The sequence below is a fragment of the Vespa crabro genome, chromosome 6, assembly GCF_910589235.1.
Source record: "Vespa crabro chromosome 6, iyVesCrab1.2, whole genome shotgun sequence".
Taxonomy (NCBI): domain Eukaryota; kingdom Metazoa; phylum Arthropoda; class Insecta; order Hymenoptera; family Vespidae; genus Vespa; species Vespa crabro.
In genome coordinates this window covers 3,983,989-4,001,055 of record NC_060960.1, presented here as the reverse complement: position 1 = coordinate 4,001,055, position 17,067 = coordinate 3,983,989, and the positions used below count along the sequence as shown (strand labels likewise).

The 17,067-nt window shown below is 32.4% G+C and overlaps 1 protein-coding gene across 1 annotated transcript; it reads right to left on the bottom strand.

Annotated features, from left to right (window-relative positions):
* Positions 1–41: 41 nt before the first annotated feature.
* Positions 42–16,334, bottom strand: LOC124425172 (apolipophorins). Its single transcript, XM_046965138.1, has 26 exons — positions 16,142–16,334; positions 12,984–13,010; positions 12,717–12,901; positions 12,415–12,597; positions 7,389–11,966; positions 6,786–7,277; positions 6,522–6,705; positions 6,221–6,437; positions 5,805–6,097; positions 5,441–5,635; positions 5,099–5,325; positions 4,517–5,015; positions 4,255–4,439; positions 3,940–4,160; positions 3,292–3,865; positions 2,964–3,208; positions 2,619–2,862; positions 2,291–2,527; positions 2,074–2,207; positions 1,801–1,961; positions 1,497–1,680; positions 1,272–1,410; positions 990–1,178; positions 656–901; positions 378–584; positions 42–257 (listed from the first exon to the last, which is right to left on the bottom strand). The coding sequence occupies exons 1-26, from the start codon at positions 16,218–16,220 to the stop codon at positions 228–230; spliced, it is 10,155 nt and encodes a 3,384-aa protein (XP_046821094.1). The 5' UTR covers positions 16,221–16,334; the 3' UTR covers positions 42–227.
* Positions 16,335–17,067: the final 733 nt, after the last annotated feature.

Below are 17,067 nucleotides of genomic sequence, written 5' to 3'. Positions count from 1 at the left end.
AGACAAAGAGACTGACTTGTAAACAATTAATAACACATCTGTTTAACAATTATAATATCGAATTTATTATGTTATTTATGTTTTCATGGTGCTTCGACATTTTATATAAAATAAGAGTGAATCTTAAATGACAATTTTACATATTACTAAATACATTAGTAATAGCTTAATAAGCAAATACATTTTGATTATTTAATAATAATAGTCTCTACTATTACGAGACGACTCTAGCCCTTAACTCCACCCTTAGTGTGCCTCTGTAACAAGATAAATGGAGATAAAATATTACTCATATTTTTAATCGATGTATTTTTGTTTATAAATTTTAGTATAAATTCGTCAATAATAATTTTTTCATTTCGTAGGATTTTACATACCGTCAGAGGTTCTTTCTCTCTCTTGTTTACAATTTTGCAATACGGTTTAGCAAATAATCCGTGGCTTTGTTTACATACGCATTCCTCTTCAAATTCGGTATTAACAAGTCCACTAATAATTTTTCGGGCGGCTACTTGAACGAATTGTTTCTTTTGATTAGGTTTCGCTTCCAAGAAATTGTTCGAACTAAATGCTGCTCCACCAGACTATAAGGAATAATTATTAATCAAGTGGATCGTTAAATAAAATAAAAAAAGACTGTAAAATGTATACTTACAGATATAGCAAAGTCAGCACAGACGTCACTGGTTGATAGAATCATGTTATTTCTAAGTTCGTTACTTCCTTCTAATGGTTTCTTTTTGCTGTCAGAGAATGTATAAACACTGTCACAATCATAAGCAACAATATTCTTCTGTGGTTTTCCATAAACCAGAGTGTCATTCGAGAACCATACATGGTAGTATGACAATCCGAGATTACGATATATCGTTTGTCCAAGAAGTAAGCGCAATTGCTGTAACTATTTAAGATTTATTTTATTAAATATTGGTAGAATGGAGTGGAATATTATTAAAGTGGCCGAATGGATTCTAAGAAAATAAACTTACTGAAATAGGTAAAGGACTCTTTTCGCATGGACTAACGATAACACCGACAACAGCTTTAGCTGCTCCTGTTCTGAATGGATAATTTATTGCTTGTTCGTAAGCATCGGTTAATTTGAAAGTACCAAATTCAACGTCATATCTTTGCTTAAGATATTTCAATTTTGTTTCTATGTCTCCTTTAATAGCATCCTAAAAGTTATAATATGAGAAAAACGTGAGTGACTGTAATACTATGGACTATTTATAGATATGTTTTATGTTAGATGAATTTAATTATATTACTCGTAGGTTTAGAATTGGATTTTTTCCTTCGAATTTAATATTCTTTACGTCACCCACGATGTTTGTGCTGCCATCGGTTGTGTAATGTTGTGGCCAGTTCATGTGTTCGCCAAAGCCAACGAGACCAATATGAGTGTCGCTATAAATGCATTTCAATTATTACTACTGATTTTTTTTTTTTAAATTTGCTACAATTAAAAATATTATTTATAATATAATACGCACGTTATGCCTTGTTGTTTTAACTCTTCTCTCAATTCTGTCATAAGTGGTGCGATCATATCCTTGAAAATTTTCTCATTTTGCATATCCTCTTCTACTATAAAGATAATATCGGCTTCTTTCTTCGGTATTTTAACCTTGAAGGAATCACCAACAGCAATTGAATTTGTGCCATCTTTGCAGTTTACTAAAAGAATAATGCTTTGATTTATTTTCTATCGATTTTGTTTGTCATTGATAAAAAAAAAATAAATATTTTCATTGAATTAATTTATGGTAGAGAAGTACAATAAAGAATAAGAAATACCGCAAACAGGAGGAATGCTTATGCTAAAGACATCACGTTCATAACAAGCAGCGTAGTACGCAAATGCAATCGAACAAGTTACTTTCTCAGAAGCGCCGACACTAACGGCCTGATCACAAGCATCCTGGTAGTGTTTCGCATTAACGTATTTGAAGCAGGAACTGAAACATTAATATACATATGTAATAAAAATGTAAAACATCTTCTTTTCTTGTTTGATTCTAACATGAACAATTAAGATAAATATCTTAAGGTAAATGACCAATAAGGTACCTTAATGGTGAAGAAGAACTAGCGAAGTATTCGGAACAAATTGGAGCGTGTGCGCTAGTTTTAACAACAGTAGCTGCTGGACAATCTCCTTTCAACTTATAAGCATTTCCGAATTCAGTTGGATCTTCAATAATCTGACAATATTATGGAATTTACACTATTATTCCATAAATAAATATAAAATTCAGCAATAGAACTTATAATATGACAATAGTACCTTTCCAGATGGCAAAGTATAATCATCATATGGTTCGTTGTTGCCATCACCAAGAAGCCCACGTAATTTGCTAAAGTAAAAGCCAGAGACTCGAACTATACACATCATAGGTGCTTTTCTACTACAAATTACGTGTACACCATAAGCAGATTTTACATTTATTGTTGGTATAGTTAGGAAGGCCTGTAGATTTTTTGTACTGGCAGGATAATCCGCTGGTTTGTTATTTACTAAGATCTGTAAATATATTTATTTCGTAAGTCTTTTTTGTAAATAAGCGATCAGTAGCTATGTCTTTCAAGGCCAAATATTTCAATTATATACTTACGTTTCCATTGTTCTTTAGTGTGATACTTTCTTTGGGTTCGGTAATAGTTACACTGACTAGAACTCCATTTTGTAAGTTCGCGATAATAGAGAAATTTCCATCTTGCATGTCCTGTACTAAAATATAGTTGCATGTTCCAGGCAATGTGAAATGATTTCCATCGAATGTAAAAATGTGTCCTCCATCAATGATAGTTCCTGTCTTGCTGAATGGTGGCACGATGTTGGTTAGATGCAGAGTAGGCCTAAATGAAGATTATCATAAAACAATACAATATTGGAAGAGAAAGGTACACATACATATCATTGGATAATAAAAAATTACAAAATTCAATCTTGGGCATACCCGTATGTGTAGTAAATATCAAGAGGTGTTGGTAATTCGGCGTTGCGTAAAAGATTCAAGACTGAAACTCTCAACGTAGAAATACCAGGTAATTTAGTTAAAATACTAAAGTCGGTTGGTGTTTTCATATTGAAAATATTTTGAAAATTATTCAAGAGCGAATGGGTCTCCAACAGATCGATTAAAGATTTAAGTGCATTAACACCTTTTGTGTAAATTGTATTAAGTTGAGCAGTATTGTCAGGCTGTAAATGTAAAACAAAATAATTTTCATCGTAACGTAAATTACTTAAGATTTCGTAAGAAATCGTACTCTAATGATACGTACATTTTGTCGTTTGATAATCGTCATTATGTAATCGCATACTGAACCAAAGAAATCTTGTAATTCTTTCGTTGGTAACATCGTCTTTATTATTTTGCAAAGTTCTTCAACAGGGCTTGTAAGTGCCTCCGGTATTTCGAAGTTTACAATCTTATTATATTTTTCTTTTACAATTTCATAAACGGGTAAAGCCTTTGCTTGGTTAATGAGCAAAGTTATAAATTCATTAACATCCTTCTTGATTTGATCAACTGCTTTGAATATTATTTTGCCAATGTCTTTAACAAGTTCCATTCCAATAACAGCCAATTCTTTTATTTCTTTTTGGTGATTATTAATAATATTTAAGGCAGCTTTTAAATAAGTTATAGCTAAATTAGCAGTTGCATCTAACACATTCATGCATGCTTCGAAGATTTTATTATAAGATTCTTGTATTTGAGGGTATATTGCTTTTACTGCTTCAGTAAGTTTGGAAATAATTGCGATGTATTGCTTCGAGAGCTCGTTTAATTGTTCCGAAACTTGTTTAATAATATTATTGATCGTAGTAATAATTGATCCAAAGTGTTTGTTCCTGTCATAATTGCATACATTATATAATGATATTATTTAAAGAAATGCTTATATATTAGCTGTAGAATTACTTACAAAGTCACTTGGATCTCTTGGATAATTTGGTCAGCATGAAGTTCGTTTTTAAATTTAGTTAATTCATTAGAGTAATAGTCCAAAAGTATTTGTATATTTGGTTGAGCTTTCTTAGCATGTTCTAATAGATCCTTGAGCTCAGTTACAGTTTCCTTAGCTATATCGGTAGCAGTTTCTTTCATTTGTTTTGCTATATTAAGGATACGATTTCGGGTGTAATCCTATGTGAAAATAAAAATAAAGTTGCAATTAGTATAGATATAACATATAGCAAAAAGTATACAAATATATTTGCATATAAATATTGTATATTACCACTACATGTTCTAGATTATCCTTGTTAAATTCAAAATCAGGTTTCAAAAATTTATTTTCATCAAGATGTACTAAGATGTGGAATAAGTTATTCTTTTTGTTGTTTTGGTAAAAATCAGAATGAACTTCAGCTAGTTGACCGAGTACAATATGGCCATTAGCAGTTAATTTATTATTAGGGTTGCCTGTACAAATATGATCATTTGTTATATATTTTTTAAAGTAGATTATTAAAAATATATATCGTTAAATCCTAACTTACTCTTTTCATATTGAACAAATTTGAAATTATTGAAATCTTTTGCTTCCAAATTAGCAACATAAGGATTTCCGTCGAGAATATTAGTTTCTATTTCTATTTTTAATTTCTGTAAGTTTTTAGTAAATTCCATTTTTGCATCTGATCTAATGATCTCTTTGTTGGGAGAAGTTATCAAGAGATGAACTTCATTGAGATTAGCAGAGAATAATTCTACTATGCTCTTTGGTTTCTGATTTACATCCGTGTATGAAAAAATAGAACCAGCACTAATTTCATTGCTTGATATTGTCAAATGTGTTTTATGTTCGACGTTGAGTTGTTGACCTTTACTAAGTACTTGCAAAAATCCAGTTAGATTATAACCCTCTGTTATTGGTAGATTTGACACTTTAGCTATAATATTGATTTTTTGCGTTTTTTTTGCGAAAACATCAATATCCACATTAGCATCCAACAGATTTTGGCCGTTACTATGTAGTTTACCTTTCACTACCATGTCCTGAGAAGAATATGGAAAATATTATCTAGTTTTTCGAAAAAGTCTAATTTATTTCTTAACATGCTAATTTATTATAATTATACCTTTGTCTGTGATGGATATGTAAATTTGGCTTCACCATTAAGAGATAAACTATTCTTATCAATATTTACGTCGCTGTTAATAGATAAGCATGTTTTTTCTGTAGGTCTATTTTTTCTATCTAAGAAGGAAGAAATTTCTAATTTGTATGATCCAGTTTGCTTAATTTTAGGAAAATCCAATGTTATAACAAGTGCTAATTCACGGCTTGGTAAAGTTAGAATAGCAGCTGTAATTATAAAAGAAAGTTATATTTTCTTATAAACAATAATGTTCATAAATGCGATGGATGAATATTTTAAAAATATTATCAGATATATGTTATAAATAAAACATATTCTTACCAGCTTCTTTGGGGTGAATGTACAGTTGATAAGTGTATTGAGATTTATCTTTAGTGGAGTGCATATATAAACTAGCTGTATGATCAAACTTATCATTTAGATATTGAGTGCTAATTTGTAATCCAAATTCGGCAGGTATGTTGAACTTCCTCAAGTTGAATTCAACCGTTTGTTGTTGTTTGAAATAAGATTTTTCTGAGAAAAAATAAATTATTAAATTATACAATATTATATATAATAATAAGATTGCTCACGACGATATTAAAAGAACATGGTTTAAATATATTCGATTTCAATAATTGGATTTAAAGATTTGATTATGTATGTTTTAAAATTATGGATCTGATGATTCTAAAATACTCACTATCGGAGTCCAAAGTGGCTTGAAGTTTGAAATGTGCACAATCCTTACTTTGCTCGCAATAACTATTGAATACGTGTACTTCTTTATTCGTAAGTTTGACTTCTCCAACAATCGCGGATGGTCCGAAATTTGCATTTAATATTATAGCTACCCCAACTTCACCATCAGTTTCATGTGTCAATTGTTGACGAGTGTATTTGAAAGAGGAACTTCTTGTATTTTCACCGATTTTTAAGCTACCATTACCCTCTACAATAATTTTGCCTTCTTCCTGGCGCTTTTTGTAATTTGTACTGCGAACATAAAAAAATCTTAGATATGTCAGATTATTTTTAGCATAATTTCATGAATTTTTAGAAGTATGTTCTTATATTATTTTTATTATGAATAATAATAGGTAATGCGATCACAAATACCTTCCAGTTATTAAATTTTTGCCATCACTAGTGACAGTGATGATAATCCTTCTTCCAGTTTTAGCAGTCGGCTTATTAGCTATCTCAGCATGAATCTTACGTTCTTTTATTTTATCGCTGTCAAAGTTGATGTTAATTAAAAAGTTATCAACACTTTCTAAGTTGATTCGCGCATCGGCATTAACAAATCCTACCGGTGTATTTACTTTCCATTCACCTAAAAATCAAATAAACATTGAAGTATGTGTACTCGTTATTCGTATATTTCGAATCGAAAATTCAAATTGATAATTCAAATCACCTGTGTAATCATTATCACCAACTTTCTGAAACTTAGATAATAATTCTGTCACACCTTGTGGGCTGGTTAAAGTAAAGTGAATCATCGGTGTTATTTTGTCTTTTCGAATTTCAGTGCTCAATGTATATTTAGCATTATCCAATTGTAAGGTGGCATCAGTTTGTCTATAGTTGTCTGGTTTACTCTAAAAAGTTAATATAGCAATATTGTTACTATAATGTTGTGATACATCCTTGATATGTTCTTAAAATTTATTTAAAATACCTTGTGACTAAGATGAAGATCAATATTCTGCAATTTTTCCATAGTTGTCGTAGCTTTAGCGTTTATGTCAATCGTTGATAGATCAGAAGCATATGCACTGTCAAAAGACAATGTTCCACCTTTATCACCATAATACAATTTCATTGAGGCAGAACATTTTCCCATATCATCGGAGATGGCATTATTGAAAGTCGTTTCAATAGTCAAAGGTAAGAATTGCAGAGCAGTCAACTTAATCCTTCCAATACCTTCATTGTTATTATGATCGCATGTATATTTCGCATAGGTATTCAGTTTAATATTTTTATCGTTATTGTATGTAAGATCATCAACACTTGAATACTCCAACATTTTGTTTTCAAGAAGGAGAAGTTTAGAAGTGCAATGATATTTGATATTTTGTAAATTTTCAAACGGCAGTTTTATTTCTACATTATTATTGAAGACGGAAGATTTGTCTACCTTATTACCAAAAACGTAATCTCCATTTGCCTGCAAATTACTATTACGTTAAACAAATCGTTCAAATGTATAATTTAATATATTCTTAATTTCAAAAGATGGAATTATACAATAAAATAATATATGAGCTGACTGACGTACCGTAAGTTCAAAATCATTTCCAAGAGATGATTGGACTTTATATGTGACGTCACTTTTGCCATAATCACTGGATATTCCAAATGCGAGGGGTTTAGGTAAAAGCGATCCCGATAGTTTGATGTAGACTTCTCCGGTTTTTTTATCCGTATTTTCAATAGGAAGATTCTTCGTACCTATATCAACTACTACATCACGTCCATCAAAATTGATGAACTTTACTTGTCCTTTGTTATTGAAAATTAACAACTCAACGTTGAAATCTTTAACATCGACGTTGTAGATTATCTTCCGCGAACTACCGTCTTTTGTAACGTGATCTATTATTTCAGATTGCATCTTAATATTGTATTTGTTTTCTTTTTTGTCGGATTCTAGTTTATTGGAAAAAACTATATATCGTCCATTTGGTAGAAGGGTATCAGCATTGATCGTTAATTCACCGTTCTGTAGTGTACCTTTTAGTTCACCTTTTACGTTTAATTCTAGTTTAGATGAGAATACTTCAAGAATATTCTTTGTATCAATCGATGTCTTTGTTATGTCAGACAAAGATGACAATTTGATGCGTTTATTTGGATCTTTGCCTGCATCAGACAACAATTCAACATTAAGTGCATATTGTGATCCAGAAACGGTTAAATCTCCGTGTCCCTCGATCTTGCGATTGTACTTAGGAATATCGATTATAATACGTCCATTTCCTTTGCCATTTTGGTAGCTTAATTGTCCTACAGCGTTCAGGTAGTTTTTCAAATTAAAATTTAAGTTTCCATTGAGATGTTGATTACTGTGACTTTTCAGAACGAACTCTAGGTATTTATTCCCATCAACGGTAACGATACCTCGGGTATTAAGATTACCCGAATTTGTTTCGATAGCAGTATCAATTGTAACAATTTTGTTATTTAAATTGAGAATACCATCCAATTGTAAATTAATATGATTTTTATTTAAATCGTGAACGACGACACCATTAACCTCATATTTACCACCTGGCGATAGTTTAAGAGAGTTCTTGAACTCGCTCTTTTTTCTTAATTCAAGGACCGTACGCTTCGACTTTAATTCAATTTTATTCTCCAGAAGTTCAATCTCTAATTCGACCTCGTAGTCGCCTTTTTTAACCATATTGATTTTCCCGGACAATTCAGAACCAAATTGGAATTTTTCGTATTTTATTTCGACGTCTCCGTCAACCGATGCGTCGGTTAATTTACCTTCCAGTTTCAAAAGTGCCTTCATAGCAGGATATGTTATTTTTGTATATCCAGATAAAACGAAATCAGATGGAATCAATTTGTACACAGCGTGTTGGCTCAAAGTGAAACGATTGATTTCAGAATTTGGATCAACACCGTGAATAAAAACTAACTTCTGCTCAAATTCGTGTGGTTGCCTTTGGTATTTCCATGTAGCGCTAAATCCAACATTTGGATCTCTGGATGGCACAGCTGTCAATTTAACCAAATAATTTTTTTCACCTAGTCTATTACCATCCAATTTTAAGCTTAAATTCTCATCCCCATAACTAAGTTTTACATCGACGATTGCTTTGTTAAGTGTGGAAACCGCGAATCCGTCAAGACTAATTATCTTTCTGCCAGCAGCCGTGATGCCAACATTCTCAAATGTGTACTTTTTGCCATCTTCATGGTCGTTAATACTCACGATACCATCGACGTTATATAATTGACCATCTTGTCCACCCTTAACTCCAATCTTCGTGCCTGACAATTTTTCGATATGTTCCGGTACTTTATATTCCAATACAGGCTTGTACTTATTGCCATTCGCGAGAAGTCCAGCACGAAGAGAATATTCGATAAGATCATTGTGAACAGTAATCGAAAATGTTTGTTCCTCAGGTCTGTTTTTCAGGATAACTAAAGCCGAAGCCTTTTTGAGAGGTAAATTGAGGTCTGCCTTGATGTATTTATCCGGTTGAAAACCACCTTCTAAGAGCAAAGAAATTCGCCTGTTCGTTTTGCTGTTAGGTGTATCGAATAAAATTTCCAAGGAACGGGCATCCGGAACCTTTGTGTTATAATAAATTTTAAAATGATAATTCTTTACATCATTGTTTTTAATAGATAAGCCAAATTTAGCGGGACCACTCAATGGATAGAAGGGTTTCTTTTGAATGGATTCAATGTCATTGTATGGAAGTTGAATGTATCCACATACAGTCAGACCAAGGACAGAAGATAGTTGATCGAAACAATCAGAATATTCCTTGCCCTTGTTAAATTTAGGAGAAATGAGATTTTCACCTTTTGGTCCAGATGTAAATAGAACTTCGCTAGATACGCTGATAAGCTTTTGTGTCTTTTTAGGGATACCAAAATTAACGTCCAAGCCATACTCATCAAGTATTTTGATGGATACGTCCGCTGCTGTATCGGTATGAAGAGTTGAGACGAGAATCACACCAGAATTCTTATCCATTGCCTCAAGCATCATACTACCGGTGACTCTGATCGATGCACTTGGTTCAAGAGCAAGTCGAATAGGTGTGCTTTCTTTACTTAACAAGATGGATGCCATATCAAGTTTTCCTTTAGCTTTCATATGAACCACACTTGTTCCGGTTACACCCAGAGAAAGTGGGATACCCAAACCAGTTGGATAGACCAGTTCGGCATCCAAAAAGTGAAGATGATTTTGGAAATTATAATCAAAATCTTTAACTAGATCAAATCCTTTGTGAAGACTATCGAAAATCTTATCGATAAAATTCTTCGGTGTGAATTTCTCAGTATCATCTTGATAACTCAAATATGCGAGTTCGACGCCAAATAATTTCAAAGATAAGTCTATGCTAAGGTTTTCATCGACTTCGGTATTACGTAGGCGTACGTTCTTCGCAAATCTGTCGAGTTCTCCTTGTTTTACTTCACGCTTCATACGTTTTAATTGTTCGTAACGTTTGTGTATGTAGTTCTGTATTTCGAAGGCAGTATCGACGGCTTCGTTGGCTACTTTTATATCGACCGAATGTTTATTAAATTGTCCTTTCGGTCCGAAGTAGTGCTCTATAACTCTGTCAAGATTTTCTACACGTGTATCGAGCTCGAAGAAATTGAAGGATTGTCCGAATACTTCAGCAGTGAGATTCAAGCTTGTCGAACGCGGTACGAAACTATTTTGACTGTAGATCACATTACTTTCGGCAGAGGAACCGATACCGAAAGCCTCGAGATTATAGGACAATTCGTTATTGAAGGAAAATTTACGGAAGTCTTCTGGGAATTTAGTGCGTGGTTGGATGTGACCCAAGAGATTTTTAGCAGCTGCCTTGTTAGGATCCGTTGATGCTCTCAAATTGCGGAGATGACTGGTGATGAAAGATCCGACCTGATTAACGGTTTCCTTGTCTAATACTTCCTTTATTTTATCGGCAACATGTGGACAGGCACAATTGACCAACGACAGATATGCCTTTATTCTAATTTCACTGTCCTCATCGCGATCATTCAATACATTAAAAACTGTATTCTTCCATTTCATCGAACAAATAGTAGGCAAAGCTTCGATAGCAGCAACACGTACTCTATTACGTACTTGTTTGTCAGCAGCGATGTTTGCTAATTTCTGTAGGGTCGCATCATCCAAGAATCGCGTATTCCCAAGTGCCTTCAAAGCAGAAATCACTTGGTTCTCTTGTGTTCTGCTCTTTGTCCTCCCGTTTCCTACTTTTTCACGAATCTTATGGATAGCTCCCTTTATCTCGGGAATATTGTCACAGGGATGATCTTGACAGTGTTTGCCAATGGTTTGTCCAATTCCAAGATAACCAATTCGAGGTAAATCGGGTTGATTTAAAAGAGATGTTACAGCTACGACAGCTGGGAGGTTCACGTGTTGAATCAACGGGAGACTAGCGTAAAAAACGTAATTCTGTAGATTGGTTAGTTCATGATTCTTTATAAGCTCTACGGCCACTTCGGCTGCTTCGCCACTACCAGCGCGGAAAAGTGCATCCAGCAAGATTTTCTTGTCAGAAACTTTATTATAACCTGCACCAGCACTGACCTTGTGATATACTGAAAGAATGTCCTTCTTATTGCTCACTCGAAGTACTTTAACAAATTCAGCAAATTTTCCGGCTGCCTTTTCGTGAACAATGTCAGTTTTTTCTTTCGATACGGCCTTGAGAGCATTGCTAATTTCATCTACTGATGATTTCACGACTGGATGTGGAACATCGAAAATCAAAGACTTGGGAACGGATACTGGAGCAAGTGGATTATCACCTTTTTCGCCTTTAAAAATTAAAGTTGTCTCAACAACGGTTTTAGCTCCGGCTTCTCCATTGCTAAATGGCTTGTACTTATAAGTTTCCGTAGATGTTGCCTTATTTAAGATACCCTGTTTAAAGCGCTGTTCAATCTTTTGTTCAGAAGCGAGCAAAGGCGTAGACTTGATACCAGATGATGTGTCGAATACAGACGTGATTAGTCCTTGTCTGAAATTTTCGCGATAGGAGCATTTCGAAAGATCCTTAAATTTTTCTACGAGCAAGGAGTCACCCTCTTTTTGGAAATTGAATTCCGTTAAACAGTTGCCAAATATATCAGTCTAGGTGGAAAAACATAAAGAATAAATGAGAATTTAGAATTGATAATCTGATATTTGCATCTAATGGATTGTTAAAAGGAACTTGTTTTATTTTTTTTCATCTGCACGCATACATGCACGCTAATAGGATCCTATCCATGGACCGACTCGATCCCTTTTTTAAGTCGATCAATCAAACGATGTTATTATATTATATGGTCACTTAGTATGTATTATTATCAGAAGTTAATGCAATTCATGATCATCAGGATAAATTAAATAAGCTGATAATTGCATCTTCGTCTACCATGCAATGATGAATAATAGTCAGTAATTTTGATTTATCCTTGAACTAACGACTCTTGTCAATTGAACATTAAGGTTATTGACAGGAGGAGATTTCTTATAAAGTATATGTAAATAAACGAACAAATACGTTATATATTAATTGATAAAGATTCGTATATACCTCGCTGTGTACAGTAGAGCCGGATTCCAACTGAACAGCTGATTGGAACAAAGAGACAACGGCTCTCTTAATGTTCAGAGATGTTTGTGAATCATTAGGTTCTGCACAAACATCAGTATCAATGTGACCGTGATGATAGCTAAACTGAAGAGCGTATTTCTGAATGTCCGGCAGGGACACTACCTGAAAAATGTAATTATAGATACTTTGAATTTTCTGTCAATTTTAAAATGTGACTAAATAAATAAATCAATTTTATTGTTTAGGCACATTGTATCGTTAAAAATCCGGAGGATACTTACAGCATCATTCAAATGTACATCCTTCAGTTGCAACTGTAGAACACAGTCTGGTTTTGCAGTCAATTCAACAATGGCCTTCAAATTAAGAGTAGCATCGCCTTGAGAATCCGTTACAGATGTTGCAGACTTTCCTTCTAAACGATATATATAGGTATGTCCTTCTTGATATGTTTTTGGATATTGTCCTGCAATTATTTTAATATTATAAACTTGAGTAATTTTCTATGCGTGTTAGATGCATATTCATTTTAAAATTTTACTACTTACCTTTGTGACAACCTAGATTGCATTTTTCTGAAACAAATTACATTTTAAGCATTATATCGCTGTGTAATCATGATATATCTTAAAAAGAATTTGTATGTACATACTTTAATATATGGAAATATTATGGAATTATAATCTGTACAAACATACTGTACTACTAGCTTTACGATTGGAATCATGTGGAAATGTTTACGTTGATAGAGGGTCACTGAACTAATTCAAATCGTATAGGAAATGTTAGCGAAGCTGTTGTATTGCGAAGAGTCATAAATTTACTCCCTAATGACTAAGGGGCGTTCTCCCCACTTTCTCGGCTTTATGTTTCATCGTTTTTCTTATGTTTTGTTCTGCAGCTGGTGATTACGTATGCGACATGATAATTTTATTTAATTGTTTATAGAATTGGGAATCATTGGAAAGTCCTGCCGTTTAGAGAACTATATATAAGTACTAGAATAGCAACACGTTCATTTGTCAGGAAAAATAGCAAAATGAAGCAATTTAAGCATTAAAAATGAAAGAAAAAAAGCCATGCAATGAAAAAATTTAATAGCAACATTGATCAATGTCAAAGTTTTAATAATATTTTAATTACACCTCGTTTCTTTTTTATTTAGCACGATTTCAACATGATTTACTCCTTTTTCGTGATAACAAAGTAAGGACAACTTTGATAAAAAATAAATACGCGTGATTCGTTGTTTCATCGAAAAATAGCTAACATAGGGTCGATACGGTTCATCGATGCTTGCAGAAAGTTATGTTTTTTAAAAACAAGATAGGGAAGAGATAAAAGAGCGCTAAATATGTACTCTCGTACGTATTCTATAAAAGTTTTTTGTGTTTATGATTGATTAAAACTCGATTAAAGTTATTCTTGTATTCGAGTGAATGTAATTCACATCGTTTTCTTAATTAAGCAGAGATCAACATAAAGAGATCGTTATTTCTTTTCAATTTTTCATTTGTAAGATTAAAAATCACTTTCTTTCATGATTCAGTGATAATCGCTGTTGACTTATACCGCGACCCAAAAGTGATACGTTTAATAGTATCTTCTTTATCCATATCACTCTTCGAACTCTTGTCTTTGTAAACAACGGAATAAATTAGAGGCCGCAAATAATCTATTTATTTGCGGCAAATTTTATATAAAGATTATTAATCTTTTATACGCGTTTAGATGCATATTCATACAGCAGTTCACATTGAATCTTTATGAATAAGAATTCTAATACTTTCATAAATGTTATTTGTAAAAAATTTATTTTAGCAAAATAATATAACATACAATAGAGGTAAATAATAAAATCCATAACATTACGTCGCATTTCCTTAAAGTTCTTATCGTGCGAAAAATTGAATTTTATCGAATGAGAAAAAATTTATAACGACTGCAATGATAAATTAAAAATACTTGATAAAGATGAACTATGATCATCAACTTTTTATTTTATATATGATGTATGCATTAATTCGCTTCAACAAACTGAATCCAAACGTTACAAAATTTTTATATCTTTTGATGTTACTATATTTGTGGAGAGCTTCATATGCCTGCGTTATCGTTCTCTAGTGAGAGCGAGAAAGTTATCTCTTTATCAAATAATGTAAAAATTTGCTTACACAAGTTATTCACATATTTCTCGTATAAGCATCTTATCATAAAGAAATAAAAAGCTAAATTAAATGAAATTATTACATTATGAAATTATTACGTTAAAGTGGCAATCGCTAACCAGTAAAGCAGATAGTTCTTTTTATTCCCTCAAATTTCACGTATCATAAATCTGTCATTAAAGAACAAGAATTGTAATATATCATATAGATGAAAAACGGTAACGGGGTTACACATCTCTACGAAGTAATAAAAAGATTATTGGGAATTGACGATGGTAGGATGATAGCAGGGACATCAGATCAATTTACTAAACGTCCGGTTTAACCCTGGGGTCGTGTAATCACTTGAACGGTACAGACATCGTACTATGCAGTGATATGTTGTTAGCGTATGTACAATTTACCACTTTTTTAATTACCATAAAAATTACTTCCCGAAAGAATAAGGAACAAATTTCATGGCCCTTCTTAAAAATTCTCAACATTCAAAATTGTTTGATTTAATAAAGTCTTAATAGTTATATATTTATGAATAATTATTAAGATTTGAGATGATAAGAGGTTATTAATTTTTGGCTTCTTTTTTTACTCTGTAACTTAATATATTATTCAAAATATCAGTATTATATAATTTTATCATTAAGTAAATTAATTTTTCGTTTCGACATCTCGGTACTAAAATAATCTTTAACCTTGATATTACGCGTAACCTTTATGATTCATTAAATTTTGCCACCGACACTGATAATCGTCAACGCGAGTTGATATAAAAAAACGATGGATAACGTTGTCGTATTATAACATAATATCTGATAGTATATAGTCCGCTTAATTTTTTTTTACTATTTTCACATACATATACGTACGAACATATATATGAATATATATATATATATATATATATATATATATATATATAAATACGAATAATATATATAGAAATCATAGTAAAGTTATCAAGAAAGTATTTTTATTGTTAATTATTTCGTCATAATCAAAATGTTGAGTAACATATCTATGTGGGACCGTTGGCGTATTTATTATAGGGTAAATATTTATCTTCGACATAGTATAATAGAAAAAGAAAAATACAAAAATTATACTTATCGCCTATTTCATGGAATTTACAGTTAATCACAAAAATATTTGTGTATTTCTTGAAATTGAATAACTTGTAGCTGATAAAATTAAGTGTATTCAAATTATGAATTTTACGATATAATAACAATATAATAGTAATCTTATAATTTTTTTTAATGAATATAACTTGATTTATATAAGATTAACTGGACGTATGGAAAGCAAAGATCGTTTTTTAATTTTGATTCGAAAATTTAGTTAAAAATTACGAATATCACAGTTAAATAAAAGAAGAGAAAAGAAAACACAAAAGCAAAGAAAAGAAGAAAAGAAAAGGAAGTTACCAAATTCGTTAGAAAACGATCTTAAATGATTTTAATATTAAAAAAATCGATATTAACAAAGTGGACTGAGGTGGATCCTTTTAAAAAACGATTTTACGTTAGGGGTAGACTTACTTGTCGAAGCCGAAATAACGGATAAAAGGACAAAACCAAGGATGAGGAAGGCTCTTAGAAGCCAAGGTGGATGCCCCATGATGTTGCCGTTCGACTCGTTCGGCTTCCGGACCTTTCGTATAGTCCAGCACGAAATCGCCGAGAGACACGAAGCGACCACGAGAGCACACCACAAAAGCTTCGGTACTTTTCTTCGTGCGTGCTTTTATGCTCTCGTACCTTCTATCATATACCTCCCCGTCTTTCCGCCCTCTCTTCCCCCTTCTTCTCGGGGGCAGCGAGTTAACACGTCTAACCTTCGTATGTACCCTCTATTCATTTACTCGCTGTCGAATAAGATAACGATGACGAAAAAGAACAAGGAGGAAAAGGAGGAGGGAGGAAGAAAAAGAAAAGAAAAAAAGAGTGAGAAGGAGAAAGAGGAGTGAGAGAGAACGTTCCTAAGAAAGCAAAGCGACCATTTTAAACGTTATTTACAGGAACGAAGTCTCGGTCAGGGTAATAAGTACTCTATTTCTCGTGTTAACTCGAGTAAGATTGCTCGTGATTTTTCTAACGACCAAATGATTTTTGCGGATCGACGACCTTATTGCATTCATGCGCCTTTATTTTGAAATATACTAGTTCTACGAGGAATTAGTTTCTCGCACAAATACCAGAAATAAAGTCGAAATTATCAAAACGTAATTGTATTTAACAGATTCGTTTATTCGTTTATTTAATATATTTTATAGTCATATCATGGATTTACACGAGAAGATAAATAGTTACATTTCGTTATTTCACTTTTTCTAACTTTATGATCTTAATGATGTTACCTCCATATAAAAAAGGTATTACTGAATGAAAAAGTTAGTTAATATATTTAATATTTCTGAGTAAAGAACTGCATTCAAACTTTCGTAATCTGAAGTTTTGCAATTAAA